Source organism: Zingiber officinale, chromosome 11A (assembly GCF_018446385.1).
Source record: "Zingiber officinale cultivar Zhangliang chromosome 11A, Zo_v1.1, whole genome shotgun sequence".
NCBI lineage: Eukaryota > Viridiplantae > Streptophyta > Magnoliopsida > Zingiberales > Zingiberaceae > Zingiber > Zingiber officinale.
In genome coordinates, this window is record NC_056006.1 from 25,047,124 (window position 1) to 25,064,993 (window position 17,870).

Here is a 17,870-nt window from a genome sequence, read left to right on the forward strand (position 1 = left end):
CTGAATAATTAATTGACAGGCTAGACCAACCAGTCACGCACTTGCCTCTCCCTTGCTTTTACGGTCAAATTTCAACAGCCTCTTCAATCCCTGAAACTTTTTGGGATAAAGAAGTTCATTACTATCAGCCAGAAGCATTTGAGATAAAGAATTTCGATCAAGCACAAGAAGATGGTTTTACTGAAACTTTTTGGGATACTGCTAACTTCGAAACTTCAGTTGTTTGTAACAACATTGGTGGAGGATCTCTCCGAGGTCTCTGAAGATCGAACCAAATTACCCAACTTTTTAGCAGTGACACCAGATGTAAAGGCCAGCTCTGCTTTGCTCAGATTCAAGGTTTCCTGTGACACCTCAAGTTTTTGTTCCATCACATGATGTTTGTTTGCATTGTCTGCTCAAAGTTTCTCATCGTGTTAGCAGTAGACTCGGAGGAATTATCACTTTCTGTCAAACTCTTCCACTCAGATTGTGCAATTTTTGCAGGAGAGATGCCCTCAGTAGAAGATTTTGGTTTACCAATCGCTGCACCCAATGGATATATTCGTTCAATAATACCCTTGGGATTATTCTGTGAACCATCACAGCATTTTGCTATAACTGAGGATTCAGCCACTTGGTCTCCAGAAATCAATGATAAAGTACTTTGATAAAGGATACCTAATATCAGAAAGAAACAAACTCATGTATAAACCCACACAGTGGTACATCATTTGGTTGCGAGAAAACTGAAATAAAAGTAAAGACATTGACAATGAAAGAGAAATCATCTTCTTTCAGCTCAGCACAATTTTAAATGCATTAGGATGATTTGAACTGATAATATAATTGAGTATTTTAAGTAATTTTCAAAATCAAGCAAATTTTTTAAAATCACAAGTAATCACTAATATTTTTAATTTTTAAAGATAATGAACTTATAAGATAACAAAAAGTAATTTTCAAAATTAAAATGACTTCCTAGATTAGTCCTTGAAAATAAAAAACCCTATATGCACTAAAAAATAAAATAAAAGTTATTGAAAGAAAACCTTTTGAGTTCTTTATCTATCTGCTTGCTTCAATTCAAGTTGATTTAAATTGTTTTAAAAAAAAATCTGTGTTTTCTATCTGCTTTCTTCAATTTAAGTAAATCATCTACCCTGACAGATGCCGAGAGACCTAGCCACCGCATCGCTAGAGCATACCATCAACGAGTCTGCGACGGAGAAACCTGCCAAGAAGCAGAGATTGATTCCATCTCCCCCGCCCAAAATCACACTCATCTTGGATTTGGATTTAACTCTGTTGAACTCAATCAGCGTAAGTAAACAAAACAAAAATGGTTCTTTCTTTATTGATCAATGAATCAATATTTACATGTTTTCTATTTTTTTCAACAGTTTGATCGAGTGTCTGCCATCCATGAGCAAATTCTGAGAAAGAAGGTAATAGAGCATGATAACCGTGATCTATTTCGCGTCAGACGTTTTGGATTCTGGATCAAACTCCGACCAGGGATAAGAGATTTCCTCCACAAGGTATCTTATCTGCTTTTTATCTATCTGGTGCTTTTTATTTATCTGATGTTTATATGTTTGTTCATGTGTTGTTGCAGGCTAGCGAGTTATTCAATCTGCACATTATCACCTTGGGGCGCAAGGATTATGCATATGCCATGGCGAAACTACTCGATCCCACTGGCACTTTCTTTTCCGGGAGAATCACTTCCAGGGAGGAGGCTCACATGGGTAAGGATGGTTACGTGAAAAATCTAAACTATGTCTCGACTACTGTGTCCAATGTCTTGATTCTGGACGACACTCCTAGAGTTTGGCCTGACCACCAGAGTAACCTTATCACGATTAGGAGGTATGCATGTATTTATAAGTTAGTCGTCTATTTTGCCTTTAATTTCTAATTAATTAAATTGTTTAATTTGTGCAGGTATGCATATTTTCCTCACACCTGGCAACAACAGCAGATGCCAGTTGGATTATCACCTCTAGAAACTGGCATAGATACCGATGACACCCTCACATTGATCTTATCAGTAAGTAACTAGGATTTTTTTAGTTTTCAAATTAATAAAATTTTAGTATTTCCAGGCATTCATTCATTACTCGTATTGTGCAGATGTTAGAGAAAATCCATGGTGATTATTCTTTGGCATATCAGTCGATGAGGGATGTTGATATCAGGAGCATCCTTGCTACTCACCTCATGCCATAGCGAGTTTGCATTATACTACTAGTCTTACTTACGGACATTATTTTTTTGAATTTTTTTTAGACTTTATTTTTTTTTACTTCTAATTTTAGACTGCTCAGTGCAATTACCCCTACAATTTAAGGAGACCTGATGTTGATATCAGGAGCATCCTTGCTACTCACCTCATGCCATAGCGAGTTTGCATTATACTACTAGTCTTACTTACGGACCTTATTTTTTTGAGTTTTTTTTAGACTTTATTTTTTTTTACTTCTAATTTTATACTGCTCAGTGCAATTACCCCTACAATTTAAGGAGACCTGATTTTGTATTACATTCGTATATACTTCTCTCAATGAACTCTTTTCATGGAAAGGAAATCACATAAGGCTTCACTTGGCTGTCAAATGTAAATTATGTGGAACAATATGTGTCCTAGTATGATAGTTATGAAAAGCTAAAGTTCCTAATAGTCGTCAATTAAAAAATAAATACTAAAATACCTCCTTTCTTTGGCCTATATTCTGAAAATAAACCTCTCTGCATGCTGTAAAATCTCAAAATTTTTAGTATTGCATCAGTTGACATCCTAGATATAACTATATTGGTAGAAATATCTGGCTTATCTGTCATGTTAGGAGCAAACAAAGTAAGCAGGTCAGGTCTTGGCTCAACAGACTCAACACTTGGACACGAGACTTAGAAAAGGCACTGAGCAGTGCCAACGATGGCTTTGATTGATTTCCACCCTTGAATCTTATATGTCATTATCACTCTACCACGTCACGATGCTCTAACATCTCCCTTTAGGTCGATCCCTCCTAACAGTCGGCCCTTTTGGTCGATCCCTCCATGTCGTTATAACTTGTACCTTGTTCTTCCGATTTCCTTGTTGCACTTGAGCTCGACACCTAGCTTAACTCAGAACAAGACTATATAAGACAAGCATCAATGCCCAGCCCCACAAAAGAAGGATCCAGATTTTGAGTATGTTGCTGCGCTGGTTCAGAATCAACAAATATTGATGAAAGCATTGATACTGGCTTAAAGTCCTAAACAAGGCTAGGCACAAAGAAGAACATCAGTACCTGGGTCAGGCTCAACAGATCTTATTGGGTCAGACTGGTCAAGGAGAAGAATCAGGCTTGAAAGCAGGCATGGAGCACATCAACAATTCCAACCTAGAAAAGAGATGGATCTCCTGTAGGCTATATATACAAGAGAAGCATATCTTGTCTCAGACCTAGGCAAGACAGTTGGAACGAAGAAGAAAAAAGAAGAGAAGTCAGTCCTCTTTCTCGTTCGAGGGTCTTGTTCACTATTCTAAGACAGCACTTTCGACCGCAGCGATCATCCTTCTTTTCTAACCAACCAATGTGGGATCCGAACCAACCGTCTGATATACGTACAGGTGGGAAGCAAAGTAGGGCAAGGGAGAAGGCATTGAATTGATAGGGAACCGTAGCCAAGTGGCAAAGGCAGAAGTCTGCAAAACTTCTATTCGTCGGTTCGAATCCGACCGGTTCCTACAGCGCCATTCCATCCATCCGGTTACATGATTATGCTCTTCTTTCCACCCAAAATGGTTGAGTTTGAATTCAAGTCGACTGAAAAATTAACTCAACTAAAAAAGAATTGGAATAAGAGAAACAGCTATATAGTAAGGGTAGTCCTGCCTCCAAGTAAATAAAAGAGAAGAGAAGTGGATTGCTCGTTGACTGCTCCTTTAGCAGCAGGGATAAGAGAACAGCTAATGCTAGAGCACCAACCAAGCAAAAGAAAGAGTGAATGAAAAGAGTGTTAAGTACTCATAAGGCATGACTGATAAGGATAGGAATGAATGAAAGAAGATATTTGTCGTCCCACCATAGGACATCTGAAGGATAGGATCGACCGATAGATATGAGGATCGCAACGTGGTAGATCTTTCATAGTTTCGTACCAAAGTCATTCACAGCTGTTGCTGAAGGACGAATCATACTTATGATACGCTCGACCAACGGGTGAGTCCAAGTGAATAGTTGTTTGTACTAAACCACTAACTACTGGTACAAAGGCTCAATAAAACTCTTAAGCGAGGTACAAAGAGGGTATCATAAGATAGGCTCAACGGGAAGGAGAGGAAAAAAGCTTATACTTATACAAACAACTGCTCAAGGAGAAGAGATACGAGAAACAACGACATGGAGAAGAAGGGCTCAAGACAAGATTCAATCAGCAACAACAGCAGTTCATGAGAGTTGTTCAGAGAAGAGCGCTTCTTATAAGTATGTTTTCTCTCATCAAACAATAAAGTACGTGAGCACTAATCAAATATAGCCACAAGGCAAAGGAGAGCAACAACCTACATTCCAGGAGCTACGCCAGCCTAAATTAGAAGTGATTCAATTCATCAAGCGTAGGGAATTATCAGCGGTGAAGAACTAGAAGCAGACATTCAGGCAACGACTAACTCATAAAAAACACGAGGTGCCTCAAACTAAGTTTGCAGAAAGGTTGAATTCGGACCCGACGATAGCTTCTTTCAAAAGCTCTTTCGGAGACTGATAGAGATTTATAGGCTGCTTGCGTTTCTGCTCAGGTTGGCAACCAAGTCCTATTCAAATTTTCCCACACATTGTTGCTAGTATTTTTCCTGTCCCTCTCATCAAGATGCCATGTCAGTATTTCTCGTTCCTCTCCCTCTCCCTAATGATTGAGTCTATTTGTATAGATGCCCTAATGGTTGAGAAGTCTAAATTTCACTTTATGGGCAATAGTCATGAATGACTATTCAAAACTACGAAAGATCGTACATATCAACAACAATCGTGAATGACCATTCAAAACTACGAAAGATACACCCCTATATCCCAACAACTTATAGTAGTCAAGTGAATGACTATTCAAAACTACGAAAGATCTGCCCCTACGGTCGTCCCTATGGTAAGAGCACACGAGCACGTCGCTTCTCTCGCCCCATAAAGTTGTTCCCCTCTCTCTCTCCCTAAAGGTCGAGCTATCTAACGATACCCTATGGTGGAGCGCGTCATTATCACTCTATGGAATCACTCCTCACAACATAACTAAAAAAAAAAAACTCTCTTTCCCTCTGCCTAACTGTCGAGCTATTGCAAACCATCTCACGCATCAGCTCAAGCTTACTCCCTCTCCCTTAGAGTCGAGCCCTCCTTATAGTTGACTCTAATGGTTGATTCTATCCTTATGTTCAGTCAAGCACGCCATTATCACTAGCTCCTCTCCCTCCCTAACGGTCGAGCATGTCATTATCAATCATTCCTATGCTTAAGCTCATCGATTTTCTCATCCAGTAAATAAGAATTGTTCCTCCCTCTCCTGAGTAGTCAAGCTATTATACATACCCTCTGCAACAGTCATGAATGACAATTCAAAATTACAAAAGATCTACTCCCAATGATCGAGCCTATCCTTATGGATGCCCTATGATCGAACCTATCCGTATGAATGCCCTCTCATTATAGGTCGAGCTATCTAACGATACCCTCTCCCTCACTCGAACCTCTCCTAACAACTCTCTCTTGTCAAAGTGTCTATCAGTCTCCTTCACTCTATGATGTACTAGGGTATTAGAGAAAGGACAGAAGATCCTCGTCTTGCAACGGGAACATATTCGACTCTTGTCTAAGAAAGATGATTCTAGGCTACAACGTCTCATTTTAACTTTGAATAGCTGCTGAGGCTCCGGTGTTTAAGGGAGGGCCCGAAGCATTGAATGGAAAAAGTTATTGGTATACGAGAAAGAGATAGGTGACCTGATACAGAGAAGAAGACTAACATGAGTTTGTGCAGAGTGGGGAAGAAATAAGAACCTACCTCAGACTCGGGAGACATGAAACAAGACCCAATAACCCTAGAGAAAGAGTAGCTAAAGCAAGAAAAGCAGCAGCAACTACTTATGAAGCAAGAACAACCTACCAAAGAACAACATAAGCAACAAAAGCTTAGGCAGCTTCATAAGGGGTGTTGAGTTTTAAGTATCATCTGAGTCCGTTCCAGTTGCTTTTGGTGTAGCTCCTTTCCTTTTTCCTTCTCGCACCTTCTTTGAATGGCTACCTAGGAGTGGATTTCATATCTCCAAGGGACTTTGACAAACAAAAGGAATGAGGCTGAGTGGTGAAAAAGAAAGGCTCGAGGTAACGACGGGTAGCAACGTGAGGTCCGGCACCAATTACATGAATTTGAAAGCCTTTGGCAAAGCTGCTGAATATGAGTTTGAAAACTCAATGGAGCTACTTAAGAGGGAATGATAGCTGACTTGAAAAAGGAAAGGGACGTTAAGTGCTGTCCTGTTAGGGAGAGGGACGGAGTGAGTTAATTATTCTATTCTTATTTCTGGACTCAGGTTCATATGGGCATATTTCAAGATGGCTCTACCGGAACAACTTATAACTTACCCAATCACACTGGAACCTCTTATGAAGCTTATGCAGCCGGGAATAAAATTAGTACTCAACAGGCAGGGCAGGGAACTCAACTTGAGCTAATATCTTTTACGCATTGCTTTCCATAGGCATAGTACATATTCCCAATAGCAGCCAGCTGAGTCTCTTATTGTTCATGGCCTTGATGCAGCTAATATAGTAATGAATAGCAACAAGGCTTGAACTCACATTCCAAAGAAAGTAACAGTAGCATTGAATTCCAACAAAGAAGTAAAAAACTCATTTAATTCAAAAGCAGGTGCCCAATAATAGTTAGTCTAAGGTCAGGAGGAAAAAGAATCAATCAACTTCAGCAGGTGGAGCACCTGAAGGCATATATCCTGTTGTTCTAATAAGAGTGAATGGACAGAAGTAATTTCTAAAAGTCATTTGTGAACTATACTTATTGGCAGAATTTTCTACTGGAGTTGAAGGTTTAAAGGGTATAAGTGGATACAATATATAACTCTAATAAAGGTAATGAGAGTGATTTTAAAAATTAAAATTTTACCAGTTATATAACATATTCATATATCCGACCTCAACTTGATGAGAATAACACAGCTTGTTGACAATTACGCTTATGATACTTACCAGGATTTATGAATATTCAGCATAATCACCTTATTACACTATCAATTAATGATCAACTTGACGTAATAATAAGATTATTGATGACTGAAATTCACACACACTAAAAGATAAGATTGGCTCAAACCAGTGCATTATATACCTCCAGAATCTGGTATAGCTTCCTCGAAGAAACTGTCATCATCTTCTCAATTCCAAAATTCAGTATGTTGACCTTCTAAAGGAATGTAGGTTGAGCTGGAAAGAAGCAAAAATAAAACTAAGGTTCAGAAAAGATCAATCAAGGAATTTATTAAACTAAAATTTGCATATTGATGCTAAGCCATGAAGTAAGATTAGCAGCTTTATGAAGCTCATTCAGATATGATCATATATTCTCTTAATTCTGATGCAGAGACAAAGCTGTGACCAAAATATAGTGACTCTAGGTTCTAGGACAGCTCATTTAGGTAATAAAATTTTCTATTAGTATTTTTACCTTCTTCACCATCTTGCAATTTCCTTCATCCTCAAATCAATGCAATGTGCCATTTAAGACATCCAGAATAAATTGGGATGATTTATTTATATCAAGTCAACAAAATTCTTCAGATTGGCATCATTGATGATAACATGGGTTCTGAAGCATGAACTATGGCCCGACCTTCCTCCATGCTTCAATTTCTATATACAAACATAATAGCCAGATTGAGTTGATGAATTAATGAAGTTATAGAACATTAAATCTCTAATGCTAGCAATATGAAAGGTTGTAGATGATTGTCCTCAGATGATGCCTAACTGTGAGTTACTGATACCATGCCAAATATTCCTTGCTTATTGAATAACAGGAGTATAGATGAAATTAAGTTTGTCCGCCATATAATTAGCATTCATCTTGTGGGTATAGGACTTGTGATACCATGTCTACAATCTAATAGTACAAGTTTGTGCTAAACTGAAATATTTGGCTTCAAAGGAACTACTAAAAGAGTATAATTATCTTGTAGAGTTATCTTCTCCTTGTGTATGCATCATCACCACTCCTTGTTTTCCTTTTTGCATGCTTGAGATAGAATTGAAAATAAGTCGCAGCATTATGAGGCCTATATGTGTAGTCATCCAGCTAAGGCTAGGGAAAAAGCATTATATGTGACCTTGAGTTGAGGATATGGCAGAAGCTGGTGTTCAAATTCAAGTACTCCAAACACTGACACTTTTGCTAAGCATAATTGTGGTGAAACTCAACACTGAAAGTGCTCATGTCTATGAAGCCAGTTACATGGTGAACATGTGTACCCTAGGGCTAGATTCGATGGTGTCAAGTGCAGAGATGCCTTGCAATCTTGGGTCATGGCCCATCACGTCTAAATGTTTTAATAAAATACTAGTAGAAAATTATACCCATACAATACAAACTACTGGTGTCAGAACTATAACCAAACAGCATGAGAAAAGTAATAGTTGCATCTTGCAAAGAACAATAAAGTTACCAAATCATATATTGGACTTCTTTTTTTGAATTGCATCCCCAATAGTGGTGAAGGATGGTATGAATTAAGATTTAAGGCCATGGTTTTTCATCACCTTTATATCCTGATATCACAAATTTAATCCATATTTCTCATTATATCTTCTCCACATGGTTATCTTATATCAAGCTGTCTAAGGATGGATACCTTGCATTTAGGCTACTTGGTTATAAACAAGTATTATTAGACACATGATTAACCTAAACCTAATGACATCTAACTTCAGACTTACGGATTAAAATTTTATATGACTAGCTTTTGTAACAAATTATAAATGGGGTTTTCTATTAAGAGCTCTAAGAAAAACAAAGTAAAAAATGGCGATTCTGAAATTTTAATTGGGTTTCAGAGATTTGAGAGAGTTCAGACGATATACAAGTTTAAACCATTCAACTTAGTTTCAACAGGCAGAAGGAAAGAGTGAGAACACAACTCAAGCATCACCATTTACATGTCATGTAAAATCCACATAACTAATAATTTCAGCTATATGTTATCTGTAAACATGCTTTGATCAGACCGGAAGGCAAACAGATTAGGAGGAATAGATCAAACCCCAACCCTGAAGATATGAAGGCATTCTTGCATCAAAAAGAATATGCATATTTAAAAATGGAGAGTTGGGAGAGAGAGCGGGTCCATGTACAATCTTAACCCTCCTAGGGCTCTCGACATTTGGTTCCAAAATATATTTTATTATTGAAAAAAAAACTATTGCTAGTTTAACCCATGTAAAAATATATAGCCTCCCATTGGAAAACAAAGGGATTAAAAGTATCTACTTTATGTTGTCTGATCATTGGAAAAATACCTTTTAGTCAAAATGGGAAAGAACTTGTCCTTCTGGGAGTAAGTTTTTCCCTCAAGATCCTTTAGGTGTTGTACAACTATGCTTGGTTGTTTACATGAATCACATGATTTCTGACATAAAGATGTTGACACCTATTCATGGAAAATGTTGAATCAAAAACTAAAAAGTCAAACATACAAAGTTCATTTTTGTGGAGAAACTAAGAAATATCATTGAATAAATAAAGTCAAGAAATAAATTTGTAGGCACCTGTTCGCCAAAACTTGGAAGAATCTCCCCCCTATGACAACCAGAACCTTCGTAGTATTCCACCATCTGTAGTTGTAATGTCTGTAAGTTAATCCAAGAAATTTTTATAATTGAACAACACAACTAACACACCTGAGTAAATGTAGCTACAGACTTCTCTGGCAAGCCACCTGAGGGAAGTGAAGATTCTCTCTTTTTCATAGTGGCATTATGTAGAATGAATTCCTAGCACATGTACCTAAGTGTTAAGTGGAGATGATGTCTGGTAAATGCAGTGTTCCTAGCACATTTACCGTAAATGTTTGTTTAACTATAGTATGTATAGTATAAACACCATCTTTTTGCAATCATCCAGTCCATGGTAGATTATACTCCGGAAGATTTGTGATAAAACAATTCCATTGATTTTGGAATATTGAAGTGACAAACAATGTGGAGATCCTTTCTATCAATACCGTAAAAACTGAAATAATTAACAACTCAGTACCAAGCACCTTAATAGAGTTCAGGATATAGGGTAAGTTTAGGGTAAAAATAAGCTTCAAGACTTCCAAGATTAAAAAAAAAATTGTTTGTACCAGCATAATTAAAGCGTAAAAACCAAACCACAGTAGCAGCATCCAGAGAAAATTTCATTAGTATATAGAATAATAAAAAGAGTAGAAAATGAAGGGTTAAAAGGGATCTAAAGCTAGAATATAGGAGATATCAGCTAATATTTAACCCATATGAATCGAATCACAAAATTCAAACCAAATACACTGAATTAATTAACAAATGGTAGCCACTTTGCAAACCCATCAGAAAGCATTTTTTATTTACACGTAGTGATAGTATAACTAGCATCGAGTATACTGACTAATCAGAAACGTCAAAAGTATAACATCCTAATATGTTGGAGACCTACTTACAAATCTCTAGGGACTTGTAATATGCTATGCAATTATGCAAATATATATGTAAACAGGACTACCTTGGCAATTAATATTGATAATTTTCCCACATCAATATGGTATCAGAGTTGATACTTGCATTAAATCTTTGAAAAAGCTGAACTTGTAGCCATGTCTTGGTCAATACAAACCTCTTCTATTGCCCTCAATCTTTTCCACTACACTGCTAATTTCATTTCGGCAAATATCTCCTCGAAGCTTGATATGGCTTCAATTCAATCTCTATGCATTTTAGCATCCTGATTAGGCTTCTAGATCAACATCTCCAGCTACACCTCATTAATTCCACCTACAGACTTCTTCCTTGCTACTAGTATCTTCACTGTGATCCTTTCTTTGCTGCTCTTCCCAGCAACCAACAGCTCACACAATCAACTTTCAGCCTCTTGTGGAGCTTGAATTCCTAGAAACCAACACAAACCTCTTACTAGAAGAGCCTGTCTCTTTTGTGGTAGATCTTCCTGAAATCCTGCAATCATTGACAAGCTTCCTTCTCTACCATAAGTTTGAGGCACCACTAGCAAGATGAATCAGACTCAATGACAAGATGATATTCTTGGCAAAAGCCCTCTACAACACTGTCAGATTAGGTACTAATGCTAGCTTAAATTCGAGACTTCTTAGGTACACCTTTCATGTCATGATATCCTTGATTTGCCAAGGCAACTGACTTGCCTGCATGACATATATTGCTAGGTTCATTTTATACTTGAGACCCTTCTTAGTGTACATTTAATGACTTGACTAAATGTACACTTGCACCTTTTTCTTTAGTTTTTCGATAATTAGTGTCCTAGTGCTGTCATTTTAAATTTAGCTTTAGGTGTTCTGTTAGTGTCCTAGTGCTGTCATTTTAATAACTTGACTAAATGTACACTTTAATGAAAGTTTAAGTGGACAACTTAGCTTTAAAACTTAGCAGTCAAAGGAGGATAGAAATTTAAATGTTTATCAGAGAATTCAAACTTCAAAAGTAAAACATACGTTAAATGGGATGTAAAATGGGAAAGCAATTAGATTGAATGATATTCCAATAGAGTTATAGAAATGACTAAGGAAGCGGAGCATTAAATGACTTAGAAGTTATTCAACCTCATATTGAAAACAAACAAAATATCCGATCAATGGAGGGCTACTCAAATCTCCTACATAAAAGCAAAGGATATATACAAAATTATATGAATTATAAGGGCATTAAACTATGGGTTATAGCATGAAACTTGAAAAAAAGAGTAATATAAAAAGATTAAGTATCTAAGGTGACCTAAAATCATTTTCGATTAGTGCCTAAAAGGTCAATGAAAGAAATTATACATATTCTCAAATAATTGATTGAATAATATCATGAAAAGAAGTAAGAATTACACATTGTATTCATTGACCTCAAAAATGTTTATAACAAAATCTTAAAGAAAATTATAAGAAGAATTCTAAAAAAGAAAGGTGTTAGCATTGTGTATATTAAAATAATTAAGAGTATGTATGAGGATGTAGGCAGAATAATTAAAAAAATTATAAGGTTATATCAAGGATAAGCTCCAACTCCAAACCTTTTTACACTAGTTATGAGTGAACTCACTAGACACATTGAGGACACATTATCATGGTGAAAATTGTGTGACATTATTTTGCCCAATTAGACACATGATGAAGAAGTAAATGTTAAGTTCGAATCTTAATAAAAATTATTGAAAGGAAAAGATTTTAGACTTAGTAGAATAAAAATAAAACATATAAACTCTAAGTTTAGTAATATCAAACATAACAAGACAATTATTAAGAGATGACAAATTATTGAGAGCTTTAAGTATCTAGAATTGTATTTTCAAAAGGATAGAGTGGTTGATAGAGATATTTTTCCAAGTATACAAGTAGAATAATTGAAATGGAAGAGAGTATCAAATGTTTCTTCTTCTTTTTTTTTTTATTGTAAGGTACCTATAAAGCTTAAGAGAGTGACAATTAAATATGCTATGTTACATGAAGTTGAATATTGTGCTATGAAGCGGGTATATGAACAAAAGATGAAATTTACAAAGATGAGGATATTAAGGTGGATGTGCAAACATATGAGAATGGAAAACGAGAATATTTGAGAGAAAATTGAGATTGCGCCTATTAAAGGAAAACTCTTAAAAACACATTTAAAATGGTACGGGCATGCACTATGTTCAATTAATGTACAAATTAGACGATGATAGATTAGACAAATATACATAGGAAGAGGAAGACCAATAAAAAATTTGTTAGCATCGATAAAACAAAATAAAATTATTTAAATATAAATAAAGATATAGTAGGGATCGAGCGGATCCATATAGCTCACCCCACTTACTATAATAAAGGTTTGGTGATGGTGGCTGTATATAGTGTGTATGAGTAAATAATGAATTTAAACTATCCTTATATTTCTTAACAAACGTACAACCACTAACTTAAAATGGTAATTTCAAATGGCTTTTAAATCAAACTAATTATACAAGATTGCGTCACATGTTACCACTATGACAAACCACCAAGGATAAAAATCCATGGAGACAGTTAGCTCTAGATTTGAGATATGTCTGGAAGGTTTGCTAGGATGTGTACATATGTATTTTCTTGACGAATACTAATTATCACCAAACTATTGGCAAGGATTAAACTAGCGGTGTCTCTAACAAAACCAATATAGTTCCGACCAACTTACAACTAGATAGATCTAATAAGAGAATGTTAAATCACAAAGAAAACTTAATTATTCAATGACAATTGGAGCTTCATTGAATTTCATTAGAAGGGCATGGAGGGGACCTGCAAGGTGTAAAGGAGGGTAAAAACTCTTTGACATTTGAAGATTTTAAGCATACTAGCAATGTTGTTAGTGTAAATGGGTAGATTCAATTAATTGAACTAGATAGTCTTCTTCTATAGTTCCACCTATATATTTTATTGTATAATACATATTTACATATTGGTATGCACCATAGATATTTACAAGTAGATTCTCAATGGTTACTGGTGCGAAAGTAAGTGTAGAATTGGGCTGCGAAAGTAAGTGTAGAATTGGACTGACTTGGGAAATAAAGTGTCTATGTTGACAAGTATAACTTATGCGTTAATCAGAGCCGTACCCACAGCTGGCACATCATCTTAATTAATATATTAAACACAAAAGTTTAGTGCAAAATAAACACAAGTGAATAACAATAATCTGACAACTTAGTGCATTGGTTGACACTGCTAATATGAGTAACATACTTTATCGAAAGATACATCATATTTGAGGAATTCCTTGTGTGCAGATATGAGACATGCTTCAAGACCATTAATCACATGTTAGATTCATGTAAAGGAATGAGTGAAGCAAGAAGAAGTCATATAGATTCATTATATTAATTATGAAAGACATACCCAAAAGCAACTGTTGCAACAACCTGAACTTTGGAAGATAATCAGTCACCCAATACACTAGTTCGCAATTTTCTACTCAAACCAGCATGGTAAACTATACAAACAAAAAGATTAGGTGCCTTTTAGTGCTTATAATTATTGTAAAGGAATTGAATGCTTAGCATTTTAAACCCAAGAGACATACCTGCTGACGAAATGCCATTCTTTGACAGGTAAGCTGATAAGTCAACGCAGGAGGCATGCTCAAGACAATAAATAATTGAGCATGCATTTCAATTAGACTTGAATAAATTAGAGAGATCAACATAGGGATCATCCAGGAGGTCTTTAGATTGAACTGCAATGATAAAACATGAATGATATAAATCTCCAACAAAAGAAAATGAATGCATTTCACTCTTTTTTCTTTTGCTCAGAAGAAAATAACAGAAAAGGAATTAAAATTTTTTAAATACAATGTTTAACAAGATTTGTAACTCTAAAGCAATTTCACATTCAGAAGGCTACCTTTAACAAGTATCATAAGCTAGTAGAAAATGTTTGAATAACTAACAAAAAAAAAACAAAATCAATTAAAAACAAAATTTAAGGTAAATTTAGCATGCTTCTCAGTTTTGTTCTCACCATATAATATTAACTTCATAGAAAATATTAGGTTGACTAAATGAAGCCCTTAGCACTAATGGTTGTCGAAGGCATAATAATTCTATCACATCCTTCGCAACTCAGCATCACAGCAAAATTTGAAGTTAATACTACCAAAATATTTTAATTATGAATAATCAATAAATTTCTACATAAATATTCACCAAAATTAAAAGTCAAATACACACTAAGAGTATTTACTCATTTGAAAAATCAAGAGTCTCTATTTTCAATAATATTTATAACAATACTTGTTCCATATATGCATCTTAAGGTAAGAGTTTAAGTTATAGGAAAAAATAGAGAAGTTACATATCTATAAAATTTAAGATATCAAATAGTTTATAGTACAACAACAATCAAGCCTTATCCCATTAGGTGGGGTCGGCTATATGGATCCTTTTATGTCATTGAGCTCTATTTCCTACTATATCATTATCTATACTTAAATAAATTTTATCTTGTTTTATTGTTGCTAACTAAATCTTTTTTTGGTCTACCTCTTCCTCGTTTGATACGAGTGTTTGTCATAGTTTCACATCGCCTAACTAGAACATTAATTAGTCGTCTAAGCACACATGCCTGTACTATCTTAAACATGTCACTGAGAGTTTTCTCTCAATAGATGCAAATCCGACTCTAATGCTCTCATATCATAGCTTCACCTTAACGCTCTCATTTCTGCAACTCTCATCTTCTCTCATGTGCTCGAGTGATAGCCCAACATTTATCTCTATTCTCTATATAACATAATAGGTCTAACTGTGATTCTGTAGAACTTTCTTTAAGTTTTAGAGGTACTTTATAGTCACATAAAACACCCAACACTCTCCTCCATTTCAATCATCCTGCTTGTATTATATGTAAGACATCTTTCTCAATCCTTCCATCATTTTACAAAATGATCCTAAATATTTAAAGCTCCCGGATATAGGCAACTCATCATCTCCTATCCAAACAATTGTCTAATATTGCTAAACTTACATTCCATATATATTATGTCTTTATTCTACTAAACCTAAAATTTTTCCCTTCTAGTGTTTCCTGCCAAGATTCTAGTTTAGCACTTACTCCTTCACGTGTTTCATCTACTAAAATAATATCATCTACAAATAACATGCACTGTGTTTTGAATATGTGCAGTGAGTTCGTCATAATTGGTGTAAATAGATAGGGACGAACTAATCCTTGATGTAATCCTATCTTTATTGGAAATGCTTCAGCCACTCCGCCTGAAGTCTTTACTCTGGTAGTTACATCCTTATATCTATCCTTAATTAGTTTAATATATGTTATGCTAACATATCTCTTTTATAGAATTCTCCAACTCTATATTATAAGTTTTTTCTAAGTCAATGAATACCATATATAGATCTTATTTTTACTCCCAATATTTTTTAATTAATTATCTAAGAAGATGTATATCTTCTATTGTCGACCTTCCAAGCATAAACACAAATTGATTTTCGATGGTCTCTTTCCTTAATCTTTTTCTATTACTTTGCCCCAAAGTTTCATGGTACGCCTCACAAGTACCAAGGATAACCCAACTAGTTTATAGTAACCAGAAGTAAATTCAAAATCTAAGTTTCAATCTTAACTAGAATCATATTATTTTACTAGCGTGACAACATTTCAAATTTTCAATGATGGTGTTAGTGGTAAATTGATAAACTTTATCTCATCTAGAATAGTACAATTTTGATATTGTATTATTCAGACATAAGCTACAAAAAAGGATAACAAAGCATAATCCTAATTTTCCATGAAACAAACAAAGTGTGATCTTAATTTTCAACATATACAGGTAAGGTATTGTTCGACATGGAAAAAAAAGAGAATCATTCAAAAATAATAAAACTAAACAAAAGACGTCGATATATTGTAGAAATTAAAATGCTACTGGTGGGAATTTCTCCTTAGAAGTTAGAATTTAACTCACTGTGAAACAACTGTGGCAGTTAAAGCTAGAATTGGGACACCTGGAAGGTGGATCCTTAGTGAAGATAGCTTGTGATAGCTAGGCCTGCCTGCAAGAACTGAGGCCATTACCTATACAATATCCATATCGAAAATCTTTGATGCTAACCTGAAATCATGGCCCCATGATGAAATGCAATGAGCCTGTAAATCCATGAAAGGTTCAATAGTTTCTCCAAATCCTGATGCATTCGTTTTTTCAGGATCCACAGGAAGCTTCTCGCATGATGTCAACAATGAAAGGATCAGTTCCTCCACAACAATTCCATTGTCATCAATATATTACCTAGTGCTTCTTGAAGACATTTTTTCAGAAAAGAAAGGCCATTTAACTTGACAACTTGATTAAGGCATTCCTTGTGGTCAGTAGCTGCTAAAAGACTAGCAAGTGTAGACCATTGCCTTAGCTGTATCACCCAAGTTACTTGTAGAAGTATCATTCGGATTCTGAATCATGGAAATGCTACAATAGTTTCAACAAATCCATGAGAGACCTCCTATTGTGTTTGATCATTTAGGGTGGGGATGTGCTAAGATGCAGAAATGCTAAAATAGTTTCAACACGAGGTTGAAGGTGGAAATTAGAGGATATCACATCAAAAATTGAGAAAAGGAGGGAGGGAGTCCAGGGGATTACCTCGTCCTAGGCACCAAGGAAGATGAGGAAGGCAACAAGAAACTCCGTCTCCTTCCGCCTCTCCCTCTCTCTCTCTCTCCTCCTATCGAGTCTCCTCCTCTCCTTCCCTGCTCTCTTCTCTCGTCCAAAGGCGCCACGAGGACGAAACCCTAGAGTCCAATCCGGACGCGGAAGAAGACGAAGGCAACAAGAACCCTAAACTCCGTCTACTTCCGCCTCTCCTCTCTCTCTCCTCCTCCTCTCCCTCTCCTCCTCCTCTCCCTTCCCCGCTCTCTTCTCTATTCTCGCTTCTAAGAACCCTAACGTTCCAGCGTCTGCATGCTGTGGCCGGCTCATTTCATCGAAAAAAAAATTTGAATTATTAAATAAGGAGCCTGTGACATGCGCCTATTTGGAGGGTTTAAATCAACCAACGATCCGGATCCGGATTCGGATCCGGATCCGAAACATAAAAGGACCCGAAACCGA

General features: G+C 35.9%; 1 protein-coding gene and 1 non-coding gene across 21 annotated transcripts; one reads left to right on the forward strand and one right to left on the reverse strand.

Annotated features, from left to right (window-relative positions):
• Nucleotides 1–18: 18 nt before the first annotated feature.
• On the reverse strand, nt 19–17,785 carry LOC122031179 (ATP-dependent DNA helicase Q-like 3). Of its 20 annotated transcripts, none has more exons than XR_006125784.1 (12): nt 17,403–17,776; nt 17,052–17,311; nt 16,875–16,981; nt 16,728–16,815; nt 14,325–14,477; nt 14,141–14,234; nt 9,927–10,019; nt 9,795–9,860; nt 9,546–9,676; nt 7,702–7,886; nt 7,366–7,460; nt 420–660 (listed from the first exon to the last, which is right to left on the reverse strand). XR_006125784.1 is itself a non-coding variant. In XM_042590318.1 (5 exons), the coding sequence occupies exons 1-4, from the start codon at nt 9,993–9,995 to the stop codon at nt 7,412–7,414; spliced, it is 315 nt and encodes a 104-aa protein (XP_042446252.1). In that variant the 5' UTR covers nt 9,996–10,038; the 3' UTR covers nt 420–660; nt 7,366–7,411. The 20 variants fall into 20 exon arrangements, 2 of the variants coding, with proteins under 2 accessions (XP_042446251.1, XP_042446252.1); XR_006125785.1 differs by having other exon boundaries at nt 16,728–16,811; nt 17,099–17,311; nt 17,403–17,775; XR_006125782.1 differs by having other exon boundaries at nt 16,728–16,811; nt 17,403–17,775.
• On the forward strand, nt 3,646–3,718 carry TRNAC-GCA. The gene has a single exon. It is a non-coding gene; the product is annotated as a tRNA-Cys (tRNA).
• Nucleotides 17,786–17,870: the final 85 nt, after the last annotated feature.

Excerpts from the sequence above, each read along its gene's own strand:
- LOC122031179 (XM_042590317.1), bottom strand. The coding sequence starts at position 1,265 with ATGAGTGTGATTTTGGGCGGGGGAGATGGAATCAATCTCTGCTTCTTG. Across the intron at positions 661-1,141 it reads GTCTCTCGGCATCTGTCAGG|GTATCCTTTATCAAAGTACT; the intron begins GTAGATGATTTA and ends TTCTGATATTAG.